The sequence below is a fragment of the Sminthopsis crassicaudata genome, chromosome 1, assembly GCF_048593235.1.
Source record: "Sminthopsis crassicaudata isolate SCR6 chromosome 1, ASM4859323v1, whole genome shotgun sequence".
In the NCBI taxonomy this organism is placed as follows: domain Eukaryota; kingdom Metazoa; phylum Chordata; class Mammalia; order Dasyuromorphia; family Dasyuridae; genus Sminthopsis; species Sminthopsis crassicaudata.
The window spans coordinates 235,153,700-235,172,533 of record NC_133617.1 but is presented as its reverse complement, the minus strand read 5'-3'; the positions used below and the strand labels follow the sequence as shown (position 1 = coordinate 235,172,533).

Genomic DNA, 18,834 nt, shown 5'->3' with positions numbered 1-18,834 from the left:
CTGACATGATGGAAACAGATGTGGCTGCCTAAGAGTCAGGGGTAGTCTTGGTGCTGTCAGTGAGAGACCTCTCCCCTTTTCTTTGTCGTCCCCCCTTCTCCTTTTTCCTCCCTTCTACTCTTTCCTTCCCTCCACTTCTCCCCTTTTCTCTCCCTTTCCCCCCTTCTCTTCTGTTCCCTTCCCCTGCTGTCCCCCTCTTCTTTTCCATCCTTTTCTCTTCCCTCCTCTTCTTTCTTTATTCATCCTGTCCTTCCTCCTTTCCTTTCCTCTTCCCTCTCTCCATCCTTTCTTTTTTCCCCTTCTTTCTTCTCTTCTCTTCTTTCCCCTCCCCTCCCAGAGACACTGCTTGCAAAATAATTGCACATCAAATGTATTTCATAGGGTCACACTCCACAAAACTCCTCTGGCAGTGTTGCAAGCATTTGTCTCTCTATCCATCTGATGGCCAGCAGACTGGGAAAAGGGAACAGGGGGTAGAATACTAGAGCTGGACCCCGGAAGACCTGAATTCAGATCTGGCTTCACAGACAAATGAGTCCCCCAAAGTCAGTAACTTGCCTCAGTTTCCTCAACTGTAAAATGGGGATAAAAATCTCTCTCCTAGGGTTATGATGAAGATAAAAGAAAGAATATTTTAATGTGCTTTGCAGAATTTAAAACACTATATAAGCTAGTTGTTGTTACTGTTATACTACTACTGTAAAGTTCTATTGTCTCCAGAAACTGCCTATCACTCTCTGGGAGGAGATCTGCTGTCTCAACTCGATCTCTCTGCCGCCAACTCTGACTCCCCTCCCTTGCTCAATGTTGCTTCTTTTATCCTCCCAGAGAATGGGCATGGAATAACTCAGGGGCTTCTGGGAAAAAATACTTCAACCAATGAACTTGCTCCTCTTAAACATGTAAGCTCCTCCCCAGGAGTTCAAAAGGGTAAAACTTCCCTTAAAGGCCAGAACTAGAGAATTGTTAAATACTGACTTAGCACTTAGTAAGAACCTAATATCTCATTATCTCATTAGCACTTAGTAAAAACCTAACATACTACTACTCTTCTTAATATTTATGCTCTCTATTTTCCAAATTCCCTTGATCTTGAAGGAAGCTGAAATTGCTCTTAGACATGGATACTTATTTTTACTGAGCATTCTTGGAATTGGTCACCAAGTGATTTTTCAGTTACCTTGGGACCTGCTCAAAATGAAGCCCATCAAAGCTAGCTTGCTGTACTGAGGCTGAGAGCAGGATGTTAGAAAATACTATGCTTCCATTTCTTTAAACGGTTGCTTTCAAAAAAGAGAAAATAAGAAATAAACCACAAATTGAACAAAAAGAACAAAGTGCAGCTGTTTCACAAATAATTAGAATTTAATTTTATTTTCTACTTTTTAATAGGCTCTCAAGTTGGCAGACTAAGCTATTTCATAATTTTCTAACTTGTACTGTTATTCTTCCACCAAATTTTTTTAAAAGCAAGAAATCACATTTCACCTTCTAACTAGTACCATAAAGTTTTCATGCAAAATAGTATGTATGGAGTAAAGAAAAATTACCTCCGTAATGGAGCATTCTCTTCGATGTCCTCCAAGGTCTCTAAAGAAGATCTCTGGGAGATCAGACGACGTCTATAAAAAGAAAAATGATTCAATGTTAAAATTTCTACTAAAAGCTGATCTGATAGAAGTAATATAACAAATATTTTGCATTAGACCAATGATCCTGAGATTCTGAAATTGGAACCCAATATCTTGTTTTATCATATCTTAAGTATTTTATGGTAAGATAAAACATCTTCTTTCCCCCTATGGTATTTATTTTTATGATAGGGCAGCCAGATAACATGTCAGGCTTGGAGTCAGAAAGATTCTGCTTCCTGACACTTACTGGCTATGTGACCTTGGGTAAGTCACTTAACCCTTTTTGCCTCAGTTCTTCATCTGTAAAATGAACTAGAGAAGGAAGTGGCAAATCACTCTAATATCTTTGCTAAGAAAAACCCAAATGGAGACACAAAGACTCAGACATGATTTAAAATGACAGAACAATATTTTTATAACTAAGCAAGTCACTGAGACCTTCTGTCTCAATTTTGCCAACAGAAGAAAAGTAGGGACATGAAACTTTCTTTGAGAAGTTTTTTATAAGAACCTTTTCCTGGTTCTCCCTTAATAGCAGTGTCTTTCCATTAGGATCATCTCCAATTTATCACATATATGTGTGTGTGTATATATATACATATACATATATGTATATATATATAATATTTATGTATGTCTTCACATACATATATCTTGTTTGTACATGCCGTCTTGCTCATTAGATTGTGAAAGAAGTTGAGGGTAGGGATTGTTTTGCTTTTCTTTGTATCTCATGCATTTAGCACAATATATGACATTCAATAAGCTCTTAAAAATATTTATCCTAGCTATCCATTCATCGATTCATCTATCCATTCACTCCTTCTTTTAAATACAGTGACCTTGGGTTTCTTTCTTCATTTCCCTTCATGATCTGTGGGGATTCAATTTAAGATGTTAATAATTTTATTTTTTGGTAATGATAACTTGTTGGCCATAGCAAACACTTTTCCAACACCTGACAAGGAAACTTCATACATGGACTCAATTTAAAAATCATATTGATTATACACTTTTTATTCACATTTCCACATTATTTGTGGTATTAGGAAGAAGCAGAACAAAAAGGAAAAACTACAAGAAAGAAAAAGCAACAAAAAAAGTGAAAATAGTAAGCTTCAATTTCCATTCAGATCCCATAATTCTTTCTCTGGATATGGATAGCTTTTTCCAAAATGAATCTTTTGGAATTGTCTTAGATGATCATATTGCTGAGAAGAGCTAAGTCTATCAAAGTTGATCATTGCACAATGTTGCTGTTACTGTATACAAGATTTTCTTGGTTCTGCTTTCTTTGCTCAGCACTAGTTCATGTAAATATTTCCAGGTTTTTCCGAAATCTGCTTGTTTGTCATTTCTTATAGCACAATAGTATTTCATTACATTCATATACCACAATTTATTCAACCATTCCCCAATTGATGGGCATCCCCCCTCAATTTCCAATTCTTTGCCATCTGGAAATTTTTTTTTTGTTGTCAATGCATCTTCAATCATATTACAATTTCCTTCACTAGTCTGGAGAAAGAAGAAAAAAGCTAAAACCTATTCACAGAGCTAGATGCTACTTTGCTTATACATGAGTCCTAGCTCTTTATTGAGCATAAGGAATATACTTTAGAGTTATTCCTTACAGGTTTGATAAAGGCACTGATTCAGTAATCACTTCCATTGCTTCTTGAATCAGTCCCTGTAACTCTCTTTTTAGTTTTCTTAAAAGGATCCAAAGGCTCTGATAGGGATGAACCATACAAATGTCTCTTCCTTCAATGCCTTTGCAATGTCTGTACTCTAGGAGACATAGTAGAGAGAGTGGGCTTGGTCTCAGGCTCAGGCGCTGGGTGACCTTGGGCAAAGTTTGGTTTGCCTCAGTTTCCATAACTGTAAAATGTGGAATATAATAGCACCTACCTTTCAGGATTGGTGTGAGGCTCAAATGAGATATTTGTAAAGTACTTAGCACAATGCTTGGTAGTACATAAGTGGAATTATATAAATGCTAACAATAATAATAATAGATATTATAATATATAATTAATATTATTATTATTGTTATTAAAATTGCTCCAATGTCAGTGTACTCCTGATTATATAATTTAGTCTCTAATTGAAGAATAGCATTTTTACCTTATTTTGTTTGTTTGCTTTTTCTTTCTCATCTATTTTCCCTTTTGGATCTGATTTTTCTTATACAACATGACAAATATGGAAATGTGTTTAAGAGGACTGTACATGCTTAACTTATGTCAGACTGCTTGCTGTCTTGGGGAGGGGAGAAGGAAGGGAAGGAAGGGAAGGAAGGGAAGGATGGGAAGGAAGGGAAGGAAGGGAAGGAAGGAAAGGAAGGAAGGGAAGGAAGGAAAGGAAGGAAGGGAAGGAAGGGAAGGAAGGAGAAAAAATTTAGAACACAGAATCTTACAAAAATGAATATTAAAAACTATTTTAACATGTTTTTGGAAAAATAAAATACTATTAAGATAAAAAAAAATCTCCAGAGAACAAGGTATAAAGAGCTAAAAAAGGAAAAAGCAAGAGTAATTCCTTTTTTGACTTCCACTTTTCTTTTCCTCGACAAAACCTCTGGGATGCAGCAAAAGTATCAGAACAAAGAAGGGAACTCAAGGACAAAAGGTGTGTCAGACAGCAGCATCAGTGCTGCTGTTCCTACTGATGTCCCAGGTACTGGATGCCCCAGTGAGAGCTGGGCTATGCAGCTCTGCTCACTCTTGAAACTGGAGCAGATCCCAGGACTCTTCAGTAGCTTTTACTAAAATAGGCATTAGAGCCATGAGGATGGCAGCAGGCTCCTGGGCACCCACTGCCACAGGGCAGATATTCAGTGTTCTCTTGGATCTGCTTCCTTTTCCAAAATGTTAATGCAAGAATACCTATGGTTGGCAGGAAAAGACCAAAACAAATAGCAAAGGGAAAAGCTTGCTCTGTTCTGCTTGTCGCCCCGCCACTAAAGAACTACCAAATCTCAGTGTCCAAAGGAACCTCAGAGGTCATCTGGTCTAAATTACACTGGAGCAAGAATCCTCTTTACAATATTACTAACTTTATAGCTGAGCAATTAAGCTGCTTCCTGGGGAAGGAGTGGGTATGAAGTCTGAGAAACACTGGCAGAACTCAGCTCCCTCCTTCATGGAAATTGTACACACAAGTGACCAACATATACACATGTATACACAGATATACATACATACACACGTATTTTACACATAAGTATATGTATATTATATATAATTACATATACTTATATAAACATGTAAGTATATGTATCTATATATATACTTATATTAGGCAGCTAGGTGGAGCAGGGGATAGAATGCAGCCCTGGATTCAAGAGAGATCAAATCTGCCCTCAGACATTTATTAGCCGCATGACTTGAGTAAGTTACTTAATTTCTGTGTCTCAGTTTCCTCAACTTCCTCTACTTTCTACAGTTGTTATGAGGATCAAATAAGATATTTTTAAAATGTTTAGCACAGTGCCTGTCACTCAGTCCTATCAGATTCTTTTTGTGACCCTCATGGACCATAGTACATCAATGGTGATAGGGTTTTCTTGGCAAAAAATCCTGGAGCGGTTTGCCATTTCCTTCTCAAACAAATTAAGGGACTTGGACATAATGGACGTTAATAAATGTTTATTTCTTCCATTTTTTCTACTTTTCCACCTTTTCTTTTACCTCACCATGACCCATCATCCCAGACTGTTACCCATCTCAACTTTTTCCCTTTCCAAGAATTGACTGTACAATTTACAAGTTTGATATTACACTGTCTTCTACTCTTAGCTAACTATATCTTACCAACCCCAATTCTAGACTACTTCCATCATGTATCTCTTCCATTCCTTCTGACATGTACCTGAGCAAAGCCAGAGGAATTGCATGTGGAACCTAGCTGAGTAAGTCCATTACACACTTCTGTTATCAGATCTTACCTGGGTCTTTGTTGTACCTTTACTCCCATAACTGATTCTCTATCATTTTCCATAGCAGTTACTTCAAACTTTCTCCTCTCCTCTCAAGTTTTCTCTATCACTCCATCCCAAATGCTTTGCAGCAGACTTTAACTTCTTACTTGGTCAAGAAAAGAGTTCACTTACTAAGATCTCTCTTCAACCCTATCATTCTGCAGCCCAAAACCCAGACACTATCCACCACTCTCTCCTCCATTACTCCAGTCACTGATGAAAAGATGGCCTCTATTCCTACTTGATCCCATTCCTTTTGTTTAGTCCTGTAGATTGTCCCCCACAACTAACATCCCATTCCCAATCTTTCCATCTAATCAGCAGCCTATAAACACACCTAGGGCTCTCTCCTCCTTAAAAAGGCTTTATCTTTAAAAAGACCATTATCTCAAACTTTTAGTTAATATTTCTCCTCCCTTTTATAACCAAAATCTAGAGAAAGTTAACTACATCAGTTGTCTATACACATTCTCTCCCCTCATTTTACAACCCTTTGCAATCTGGTTTCCAACCTTCTTACTGAATTTTCCAAAGTTATCAATTAGCTCTTAATTGCAAGTGTCAATAGCCTTTTAATCAGTCCTTCTTCTTGATGTATCCTGATGATGTTAACCAGCTCTTTTTATCCAGGATGATCTCTCCCCTCTGGGTTTTCATGACTCAGATTCCTCTTATTTTCCGCCTAATTATCTGGCTACTGTTCAGTTTCCTTTGATGGATCATTATTCAAATCTCAGTCTGTAACTGTGGGTGGAATACAAGGCTCTTCCTGGATCCTCTTCGCTCTGTCAAATCTCTTCCTCTTAGTGAATTCAACAGTAAGTTGACATTTGAAGCTCTTTACTTGACTCCTGCTTAACTTTCCAGCCATATTCTACATTGCCACCCATTTTTATGTATTCTATGGACTACCCAAAATGTACCTCTTGGTGTTCCTCTGATGCAATACTCCATCTCTTATTTCCTTGCCGGTGCACCTGGAACATACGCTTTCCTCACCTGTGCATTTTGGAAGCCCTAGTTTCCTGCAGAGGTCAGTTAAAATACATCTTTCACACGAGGCATTTGCTGATCTTCCAACTCTTAGTCCCACATCCTCCTCAATCATTCTCACATTTATTTTGCACATTCACATATATATTTTATATGCATGTGGTGCTGTCTCTCCTTTGAGAACAGGAACTGGTTCATTTCTGTCTTTGAATCCTCAGTACTTAATACAGTGCATGACACAAAATAAGTGCTGAATAAAAAAATGCTTGTTGTTTGACTAAATGAAGAAGTGAGCCATAGAACAACTTTGTCTACCTACCATTTCACCTAGATCTCTGCTCTGACATAAATTTCTTTTGTGGTTTTACTAAATAGTATCACAATTTAAACTTGGGATGGAACTTCAGAGCTCATATATACTTCAACAGTTTAGTTTTATTTGGGACTATGGAGACAAAAATAAAAAATTTCAATACTTTAGAATTAGAAGTACCTATGTATTATGATAAGTCCAGAAGAATCAAAATTATAGCTGATCCAAAGGACTATAGTGTGTGTAAGTTGGCTAATGATGACTTGTATATAAGTGGTAGAAAAGAAACCATGTGTGACTGGAAATAATGGAGGATCAGTCAATGTAGCAACAAAATAGAAGAAATGGGCAAGACTGGGTGGGAATGAATCTCTGTGAAATGTTTAAATTCATATCTTATTTTAATTGATATCTTTTTTAACGTTACTATAATTTTCAAATACATCCTTCCTCATCCCCTTCTCAGCATGCAAATCTTGTAAGAAAGAATAAAAAGGGAAAAAACTAATTCAGCAAAACCTAACATATTAATTGATTGCCAATTGGTGAGATATTCTATTATTAAACATTCCCTATTCTGCAAAGATGGGAGGGAGGTATATTTTATTAATTTCCCAGGGACCCTTTTTTTGGTCACTGTTGTTGAATGGGTAGCTGGAGAAAAGGCTGGGCCTAGGGGTAGGAATACTCATCTTCCTGAGTTCAAATCTAGCCTAAGACAGTGACTAGTGTGGCTCAGGGAAGGTCACTTAACCCTGTTTGCCTTGGTTTCCCTATTTAAAATGAGCTCATGTAAAAATAAGCTGGAGAACGAACTGGCAAACCACTCCAGGATCCCTGCCAAGAAAACCCCAAATGGGGTCATGAAAAGTCACACATGACTGAAATGACTGAACAATGAATTTACTGAGTCTCCAGTTTCAGTTTTTTGTTCTTTCTACTTACATAGATGGAGTCATCGCATATATTATTTCCCTGGCATTTAAAGACCTCCATAATCTGGCTCCCATCTGCTTTTCCAGTTTCCTTCCATATTTCCCTCCTTCATGTTCTCGACATTCCCATGGCACTAGGATGCTAGCTCTTTCTCATACATAGCATTCATCCCCTTCTCTCTCTTCCTCTGAACAATGGTCTATTATGTCTAGAATAAGCTCCGTCCTTACCTATACCTAACAGAATCTCTAACTTCCTTCCAAGCACAGAGGACACAGGGAAAGTTCCTTAAGCATATCCTGGGTAAGAACTCTACAGAAATTAATGCAAATGCACAAAACTGCACAGACTGAAAGGCTCAGACAGGCTATCATACATAATCAGAAGACAGCAGCATGGTACAATGGAGAAAATTCTGGTTTGGATGTTAGAGGATTCAGGTTCTGCATACACTGAGCTGAGCCTGTGGGGCTCTAAACTTCCTGGGGACTTTGTGCCTTCATCTCTGCTTCTTGCCTTGGCTCTTACCCCTGACTCTGAGAGGAACGTGACAATCTGCTGCCTTACTTTTTTAGTCATTATCCTTGTGCCTTCTTTTTCCAAAGCATTCCACCCTGGACACCACTTTGGCAGGAATTCTCACTGCATTCCCTAGACACAGAGCTCTCTCTCTCCATCTGCATCCTGGCCATTTTCCTCCCTCCTGCTATTGGAAGACAGGTACTAGACATCTTTCCTCCCCACCCCAAGTTGACCTCTAGTCCTGATAAAAACTCTGGAAAAGGTATTTCATTGAACTGTACTAGACTTTCATACCTTCCTAACCACCACTTGCCTAAATATGTCTAAATACATTAGAATGTAATGTTCCTTGAGAATAGGAACTATATTGTGTTTGTATTCTTAGCTTCACTATTCAGAGCAGTGTTTAGTAATAAGCATTTAATATATGATCATTCATTCATTCATATTCCTGCCTATATGGCTTTGGGCAAAATATTTAATTTCCCTGAATCTCAATTTCTTCATCTTTAAAATTGGCCTATGAGGTCCATTCTAATGCTAGATCAAAAATTCTTAATATTGGATCCATGAACCTGGTTTTTAAAAATATTTTAGTAATTGTATTTAAATGTAATTGTTTTTCTTAATTTTGTATACTTAAAACCTTTTTCTCAGACAGGGTCTATAGATTTTACCACCCTACAAAAGGGTTCCATAACTAAAAATGTGAAATTCTGCTCTTAATAATTAATAATTCTAAGTATGGAAGAAGTCTTTATCTTTGTATTCCTGGATCTAGCTGCTTGTTTTTTACTTCAAAAGGTAAAAAAGGTAAATATAATAATTTTTTTTCATGTGGGAGAGAGTGATTTTTGATTCCTTCCACAACTATGACTGATATGATATATATATATATATATATATATATATATATATACTTTTTTTGCAAAGGTGAGAATAGAATAGCACACAGCTAGAAGAATCTGTTTAGAATATTGCTTATTTTGAGTACAGGATCATTGCTCAGAAATTCTGCCATATATACTTCATGTTTAATGTAAAATAACCAAGCTGAGAATATATACACTTAATCTATAATCAAAGAACACCTGTTACAAAATTCTGTTTTTAGCATTTCAACATGCGTTTCAACAAGGTTCTTCCAATTCTGAGCCTCCCTAATTTGTGACCTTTTTAGGCTGACAAATTGATTTGTACTTGTCCACAAATCTATAACTAGTCTCTCTAAATTACTAATATGAATAGATAAGTGCCACTTTCTTTTACTGATATAGTCCCTTCAAAGCGTAATAAGAACCTAGTTGGGTGACAAAGTTTTATAAACATTCTCCTTGTCCATGAAAAGCATTATGGCATAATGAACACAGATAATCATTCTTGAAGCTAGGAAAATGTGGGGTCAAGTCCCTGATATTTTCTAGCTGTGTGACCCTGGCCAACTACTTTAACTTCTCAGTGTTCTAGGGAATAATATAAAATACGATTATCAGGAGTTTTTCAGTTGTATCTGAATCTATAATCCTCTTTGGGGCTTTTGGGGGGCAAATAGAGGAGTGCTTAGCATTTCCTTCTCTAGCTCAGTTTACAGATTAGTAAAATGATGTAAATGGGATTTAATGACTTGAGGCCAGATTTTAACTGAGAAAGATGTCTTCCTGACACTATTCACTTCACTGCCTCGCTGCCCCTGATAATAATTATAACATTAGAGGATAACATAACATAATATAATATAGTAAAATAATATAGTATGTTATATATACATTATATATATATATATATAACATTATATATAACATTATATAATGTTATATATATAACATTACAACATAACATAAATTGCAGAGAAAATTACTTACTTTCTGACTTATTGGCACAGTGAATTTCCTCACCCACTAGTTCCCTATATCAGTGAAATCACAAGTGCTTTTGCTATTCCTATTCCCCTTTGTGCTGCTATTCCCAGCAAAAAGCCAACATCTGAGCCAACCTGTCCAAAGCCAACCAGTCTCAACATTTCTTACGTTCTACTTAGTGGGAAAGGACAATCTATGGGAAGACTGGAGTTCCACAAATAACCCAAAAGTCTTTTTAGAAAATTAAGATGTTTTGGACGGCCTTCCCAAACTAAAAAGAAGAGTGGCTTTTAGAGCTTACTAACTTAAAAGGTCAGGAGAATCCCAGGATGAAGTCAGCAGGTCCCTGATGGGTAGTGAGGAGCCTCACAGACGCCATTGCTACCACTGGTCAGGAAGCTCAGTTTAGAAAAATAAGTTTATAAAAATAAGCAGTAGTTTCATATTTGACAATTCTCCCATACCCAAATGGCATTCATTTGTTTCTATGTCAGAAAAATAATGCTTTATGAAACTGGAAAATAAAATGTTGATTTTATATAGAATTAAGGGAGAATCATGAGAGTTGGCCATGGGGGTGAGAAAGAGCTGAGTTCAAATCCTCCCTCTGATATATTCTAGCTGTGTAGCCATGAGCAAATCACTTAACCTCTCAATGTCCCCATTAAGTGCCTAAGATTCTAAGTTACAGGAAAGTTGCTTATCAGTGGAAGTAGTTTCCGCAACAGAAATCCCCACATTATGAATTCACAAGTCAGGACCAACACCTACTGGGGGATAAGGGATATCATAAACTTAGATCCTTTTTTTAAGGCAGAGTTCCTTGTCTAGGTAAGGAGTGTTTAATTCTTTTTCACTAAGTAATTGGAGAATATTTTCCTTTCTGAGTTAAAGAAAAAAGGCTAGAAAATGAGTGCTCTAAACTGGGCTGGATCTGTGATTTCATCTTTGTACACACTACCTCTAAAACTGCAAATCACAATTTCTAAAGCAATGTAACTCACACTCAGGTCTGCTCATTAATCTTCCATGGGGATGAAGCAGGAGGTCTAAATAACATGTTGGGATGGGAGCTTTCCTCTAGATAGCTTGACATTCATTCCTCAATTGATAAATCATCAAAGGATATGAAAAAGCAGAAGAAATTAAAACTACCTATAGTCACATGCTCTAAGTCACTATAGATTAAAGAAACACATATTAAGACAATTCTGAAGTATTACCTCATACTTACCAGATTGACTATTATGACAGAAAAGAAAAATGCTGGATGTTGGAGGATATGTGGGAAAACTGGAACACTAATGCATTGTTAGTGGAATTGTGGACTGGAGAGCAAAGAGCTATAAAACTGCATACACTTTGATCCAGCAATACCTCTACTAGGTCTGTATCCCAAAGATAACATAAAAAAGGAAAATGATCCATATGTATAGGAATGTTTATGGCAGCTCTTTTTGTGGTGGCAAAGAATAAGAAATCCCATTAATTGGGGAATGGCTAAACAAACTGTGGTAAACAAATGTAATGGGATATAATTCTTCTATAGGAAATGATGAGCAGGCAGATTTCAGAAATTCTTGGAAAGACTTAATCTGAACGATTCTGAGTGAAGTGAACAGAATCTGGAGAACCTTGTACACAGTAACAGCAACACTGTGCAATGATCAACTTTTACAGACTTAACTCTTCTCAGCAATACAATGATCTAAGACAATTCCAAAATATTCATGATGGAAAATACTATTTCTATCCAGAGAAAGAACTATGGAGTGTGAATGTAGAACAAAGAATACTATTTTCACTATTTTGTTGTTTTTTCTTTCTTATAGCTTTTTTCTTTTGTTCTGATTCTTCTCTCATAATATGTCTAATGTAGAAATATGATTAATATGATTGTACATGTATAACCTATATCAGACTGTATACTCTTGGGGAGGGAAAATGGAAATAAAATATCATTAAAATAAATGTTAAAAACTAATAAGTTTAAAATACATAGCTTGACATTCTGTGGATATCTGCAGAATACATTGACTCAGTCATCAGCTTGGTTCTCACTACATTCCATCCAAATGTCTTTCTGATAATTTTGACATAAATTTATGTACACAATTCTTCTCTAGCACTCTGCCATAACCCATTATAACTAGGGCATCTAGGTGACACAGTGGACTAAGACTCTGTGACCATGGGCAAGTCAATTCACTCTATTTGCCTCAGTTTCTTCATCTGTATAATGATGAAATGATAAGCCATTCCAGTATCTTTGCCAAGAAAACTCCAAATTGGGTCATGAAGAGTACACAACTGAAATGACTGAACAAAAATATGTATACCTAAAATGCATCTTTTTCCTTTGTTCTCAGGCAACCCACAATTTAGATTCTTCAAAGAGTCTGGTATGATGGGATTTGCAGCCATATAATACTGCTGAAAACATATTATAGTTCAAAAGATGGGTTTTTCCTGCAGGGAGAAACTGGGAGATCATTAAATGATTGGTCCAATCCAAGTGAAATCCTTACTGATCTGTTTCCTAGTCAATATTGAGCTCTAGATAAGCTGTATAGATTGTCCATACAACTAAATAACATTTAAAGATGACAGGAGCCAGTGCTGGAAAAAACGTTACATTTTCAAGGTTTAAAATTATCTACTCTAATTGAATTCAACAAACATTTATTAAGGGGAAAACATGTGCAAAGCATAGGAAAAAGCCCTGGAGTGTCACCAAATCAATGGATCTTGTTAAAATAAAAAATGTGTCCCTTGCTGCTTCCTTTAATAGGAAAATGATGCTTTAGTTCATATACAGTAGTTATGTGCTTTGGACTATTTTCCTTAGCAATAAGAGATGATTCTTAGCCATCCACACTGTCTTGCCTGATCTCCTTTGAGATGTGTCAATTAAGTAGCAGAGTAATATTGCTGGACTTGGAAGCCATGAATTCAAATCCCACATCAAACATTTTACTAAATGTAACTGTTACAGTTACATTTAATAACTATGATCTGAGCAAATGAATTACTTTGTATTGTTCTCAGTTTCCACAACAGTGAGATGAGGATAAAAATAGAACCTACCTCACTGGTAGTTCTGAGGACCAAATGAGATAATATGTAAAATGTTTTACAAACTTTTAATGTGCTTTAGAAATGTTAGTTACTATTAATAGATGCTCTCCCATCTCTCTCCATATTAAGAAAGTCTATAAAAGGTGGAAAGGTTTGTTGAAACATGTGTACCTATAATTGATGAGAATGGGGATGCTTCGAATGCTAAAAGAACACTATTTGTTGTCTTGCAATTTACCAAATAATCTTCATGACTTGCTACTCAAGTAACCAGATAGTTTGCAAATTAATAAGAAGCTGCCTTATCTCAGGGACTTCTAACTCTTAACTGTCAAAATTTTTAAAAATTTTTTTGGCTTAATCAACTCAATGACGCTCTCACCAAGCTGACCTTGAGCAAACATTCTACGCCAACATGAAGGAAAAGAAGCCTTTACTGTGCCAGTTTCCCAACTGGACATACTCCCAACATTCCCTGAGTCATGTGGATGCTACAGTCTGGGCTTTCCCACAAAGGACTCCCAGACTGAAAAAGTGAGTGTGTCTCGGAGTCAGTCAAATTCCAAATGTGCTGGCAAGCCTGGGGTACTGAAGTCTATCAGAATGGGCAAATGTGCACATTTCTGAAGGATTCTGCCGTTCTTCATAAAGTAAGCTGGTGAAAGTGAGAGCAGCATCCTTATTGGTTTCACTGGTCTCATCTTTGAGAGGTTTAAGGATTTCTAGTCTAGTAAACTTTTGGTCGTTAGAGGGATGGACAGCATATCTATGTATAAGTGGATCCAAATTTCAGAGGCAAAATGATGACAGACTTGCTGGACAAGTCACAATTTCACTGAGCCTCAGTTTCCCCAACTATAAAATAGGGTTATTTGGACTACCTAATCTCACCACATCTGTGTGAGCAAAGCACTTTGTGAAGCATTCTACATAAACAAGGATCTAGTTATTTTTTTATTAGGACCTAGTGATGCTTTTGAAATCCAAACTTAATTACAATAATTTAGAATATAATCTCATTCAAGCAAAAACTCGACAATCATGATAATCATGATAACAATGGCTGATATTTCTATAGTCCTTTATGGTTTGTAAATCATATCACATGAAGAAAGTCATCTATAACCAGAGAGAGGACAGTGGGAACTGAATATGGACCATAATATAGTATTTTCACTCTTTTTGTTATTGTTTGCTTTCTCATATTTTCCTTTTGATCTAATTTTTCTTGTGCAGCATGATATTTGTGGAAATATGTATAGAAGAATTGCACATGTTTAACACATATTGGATCACTTGTTGTCTAGGAGAGGGGGTGGGGAGAAGGGAGGGAAAAAATAGAACACAAGGTTTTGTAAGGGAAAATATTGAAAATTATCCATGTATACATGTATTTATATTTAAATTAGAAATTCACATTTTTAAAAAGCAGTCTACCAGAATTTTGGAAAAGAAAATGTAGCCCAGTTTGCCAAGTCACCTCATCTGGTAGGAATCAACTTTAAAACCCTCTCTTTCCCTGGTGTTCTCCATTCTAGGAAGATGGCAGTTATTATATGTCAGGAAACCAAGGGGCAGCAGCTGTGATCAGCTAACCAGAGGTATCTGGGATGTTGCCAGGTATCTCCCCTGAGCACTCCTGGGGCAGGGCCCAATCTGCTCTTCCTTGGGCTGGCACATAGAACCCGTGCCCCAGAAAGAAAGCTGAGCTTTTTGCCAAAAAGAAAAGTAGAGCTAAGTAACAAAGGGCATTAAGAAAAACAGCAATTAAGCAAGATAACAAGATGTTCAGAGTGATTGTTCTACAAAACTGGCATTACTGAAAATTGTTTCTATTTAGTAGATTGGCAATCCCATTACTTTTTCATTCCTGGACCAGAAAGTGGAAGAATTCAATCTGGTGTCCAGTTATTATCCAAAGTTAATCTTACTACAGTCACTTGGTATTAAATCACAATCAGCTAGCCAGCAGGTGACAGAGCACAACTGGGGAAAGTACAGTGCCAACCCCAAAGGTCATCACACATAAACAGAGATGACATTTTTTAAGAGTGATTTTTGGTTTACAAAGTACTCTCCAGACATTATCTCATTGGATTCTTACAAAAGATTGTGAGAAGTAGATGTCACAAGGATCAAATCCATTTTTAATAAAAATGAGGGCCTGAAGCACAAAAGCAATAAATGAATTTGCTCCCAGGTCATTCAGTTAAGAAATGACAAGTTATTTTTTTATTTTAGTTATCTCTTTTCTTCTGTTCAAACTGTGGTGCAGCAGTTCTCCTGTTCAAATCCTAGGGCTATTATCATTACGTTTGAGGTTTTGGGCAAGCTAATTAACCTCACTGGGCCTCAGTTTCTCCATTTACAAAAGGGGAAAGGATTTTATCCTTGATGGCTTTTCAGGTATCTATCAGGTCTAAATCTGGAAGCTCACTGTTGCATAACAGTCAATTTAGAAACTCCCAATCTCAGAAACATATCAGCTGTGTGACTCTGGACAAGTCACATAAGTTTTTTTAGAGTTAGTTTTCTTACTGCAAAGTGGGGATAATAATAATAGCACCTATGCCTAGGTTTTATTGTAAGGATGATATATAGGGCTTTGCCAATCTTAAAATGCAATAGGTGTTGGGCCTGGAGTCAGGAAGAACTGAGTTCAAATCCAGCCTTAAATACTTACTAGCTGTGTGATATTGGGCAAATTACTTAATTTTTTTTGCCTCAGTTTCCTCATATGAAAAATGAAAAGGAAATGGCAAACTGTTCTGGTATCTTTGCCAAGAAAATCACAAATGGGATCATGAGGAGTCAGACATGACTAAAATGACTGCATGAGATACATCTCAGAGAGCTGCTTGGGGTACCCTAAGAAATATGAATCAAAAAATGCTGAAAATACAGATATAAATCTAATTTTAACAAATAAAATCATATTTTAAGTGCATTGAAGGAAAACTGCTAGTCAAAGAAAATCTTTCAGTGAAGAATAATCTGGTAAAAACAAGGACTATAAGCATTTAGTAAACTGTAAATTTGTAATTTAAATATAAAAAATTAAATATAAATGTGTATAGGTATAAAAGTACATTTGTATACACCAGGTTTGTTTAGACCCATTTGTAGTAATTCAATGTCATTTTTATGATTTCTCTAAGGCACTTTTCATAAAACTTGGAGAAATGAGACAGATGACCTTGCACAGGCTTCCCTCACTTAAATCCCACTCACTTGAATGTGATAGCTTCAAATTTCCTGATGTCCTGGGACAAACCATAACTACCAACCATGGAGAGGATATACTCACACAGGTGACATCATCACTGAATTATCACATTTTGAATTATAGTCAGACCAGTCCACATTCAATTGATAGCTTGTGCTCTGTATAGCAAACCATAAAAAAGCACTTTATACACCAAAGACACTTCATAAATGTCAACTATGAATAACACCATTGAAATTAATCTGCTAAATTCTAAACCCAAGGTCATTACATAGTCCATTAGTGGAAACCAAATGAGGTTGTATTCACTTAAGTCAGGTCAAGTTATTTAGAATTTATTTGACACCTACTCTGTAACAGGCAATGTGGGAAGAAATGTGGGGATAGAAACAAAAGCAAAAACAAAGGCAAAAACCAAACCCATTTAATAATGGGGAAGGCAGGATGCAAACAACATTTTTTTTTTAAAAATTAGGGGTTTTTTTTTGGGGGGGGGAGGTACAAAAGAAGTACCATTTGTTGTAGGGATAGCTAAATGGTAAAGTAGCTAGAATAAGTCAGGAAGATATAAATTCAAGTCTGGTTTTAGACACTTAGTTGTTTGACTCTGGGCAATTTTTGCCTCAGTTTCTTCAAATGTAAAATGAAGATCTGTGCCTATCTCTTCATATTGTTGTGAGAATCAAATGGGATCATGATTATAATAATATCACTGTAATGATAATGACTTAAACACATACAGTATGCCCTCTATAAATATTATTTATTATTGTTGTTGTTATTTTACTTAACAGTACCTGGCACATAGTATGCCCTCTATAAATATTATTTATTATTTTTATATTGTTATTGTGTATTTAACACAATACTTGACACGTAATAAGCACTCTACAACTGTCATTTTCTTTTTTCTTTCTTCTGGGTAAAACTTTAAAAAGGGTACCAGCTTAAGCTTGGTCCAATGGTCCAAGTTATTCATCCAGAGGAGGAGTTCTTAAATTTATACTCTCACATACACATATACTCTACAAATTACATGTAACACACATGTATATGTATGTATATATGAATATACATAAATGAATTCACATATGTGTGTATATAAAATTTCATTTGTTTAAGATCCTTGCAGCAACTCTGAAAAGTAGTTGCTACTATATTATCCCCACTTTATAGATGAGGAAACCAAGATTAAGTGATTTGCCAAGGGTCATACAGCTAGTAAGAGTCGCATGACATATGAAACTGTTTTCTGACTGAACATCCAGGACCCTGCCTATTGCTTCTAACTTTAATTCTTGTCTTAGACAAACACTAGTTGAATGCCCCAAAGCAAATCATTGGGTGATCCAGTCAACTTTCTAAGTATATAATTTCTTAATGTATTGCTGAGCCACATCATCTTGCATGATCTAAAAACACAATTTCTCTGAGAAATAATTCAAAGAATCATAAAGAGCTAGAAGAAACCTTAGATCTCCTCTAGTTGAAAGCTTTCTTTTCAAAAATGAAGCTCAGAGAGTTTAAGAAACACAATTATATCCTACTCATTGACAGAGGCCAGAATTCAAACTTGGATCCTGTTACTTCAAAGCCAGTACTCTTTCCACTATGCTATGGCTCTTATGAAATAACAGCTTTATATAAACAACATTAAAAAAAATCTTGTCTTAAAAAATAAAAATGCAAATAAAAGAGTTTTTCTTTTGCCTGAGAACTCCTTAGTTAAGGGCTTCTGTCTGGCAGAGAAAAAGGTGGTGAAATTCCATTTATTTGTTTGCTCACCTAGACAACAACTCCTTGTTAAATGCTGGGTGAAACTTCAGAGGAAGGCTGTGGACTACTGTATGACATCAGATGTATAGGCCAGACTAGACTACTAGTCTGGGGAGATTTGAATGGCATCTGATTTTAGTTCACATTTGTTAAGCTTTGCAATGCATCCCCCCCCAAGCATCTGGATCAGGTAGTGCATGTATTTGTATCTTTAATTTAGAGAAAGCTGAGGGTCAGAGGGGTCAAGAGAAGTCCTGAGGCAGCTAAGTGGCAGGGATGGCACTTGTGGCTGCAGCAGATGTGGGCCCAATTAGCTTCACACCGAGGAAAAAAACCTCCAGTTCTATGGATACAGACTGTAGATACACCTAATTCCAGTCTGTTCATTCAATAAAACTCTCTGAGTACCTTTGAGGAGCAAGATACAGTGCCAGAAAGCTAAGGAGCTAAATTATATATGCAGAAAGCCACTTTCTAAGGAGAAACTTGAAAAATACTACAGGAGAGTGCACACT

At 36.4% G+C, this 18,834-nt stretch overlaps 1 protein-coding gene across 2 annotated transcripts in view; it reads right to left on the bottom strand.

The window, feature by feature from the left end:
* Nucleotides 1-18,834, bottom strand: part of CABLES1 (Cdk5 and Abl enzyme substrate 1) — a 142,722-nt gene that overhangs the window by 90,446 nt on the left and 33,442 nt on the right. For both annotated transcript variants that reach the window (XM_074276544.1, XM_074276553.1), the window contains exon 2: nucleotides 1,551-1,622. In XM_074276544.1, coding sequence (XP_074132645.1) covers nucleotides 1,551-1,622 — 72 coding nt within the window. The remainder of the gene's footprint in view (nucleotides 1-1,550; nucleotides 1,623-18,834) is intronic.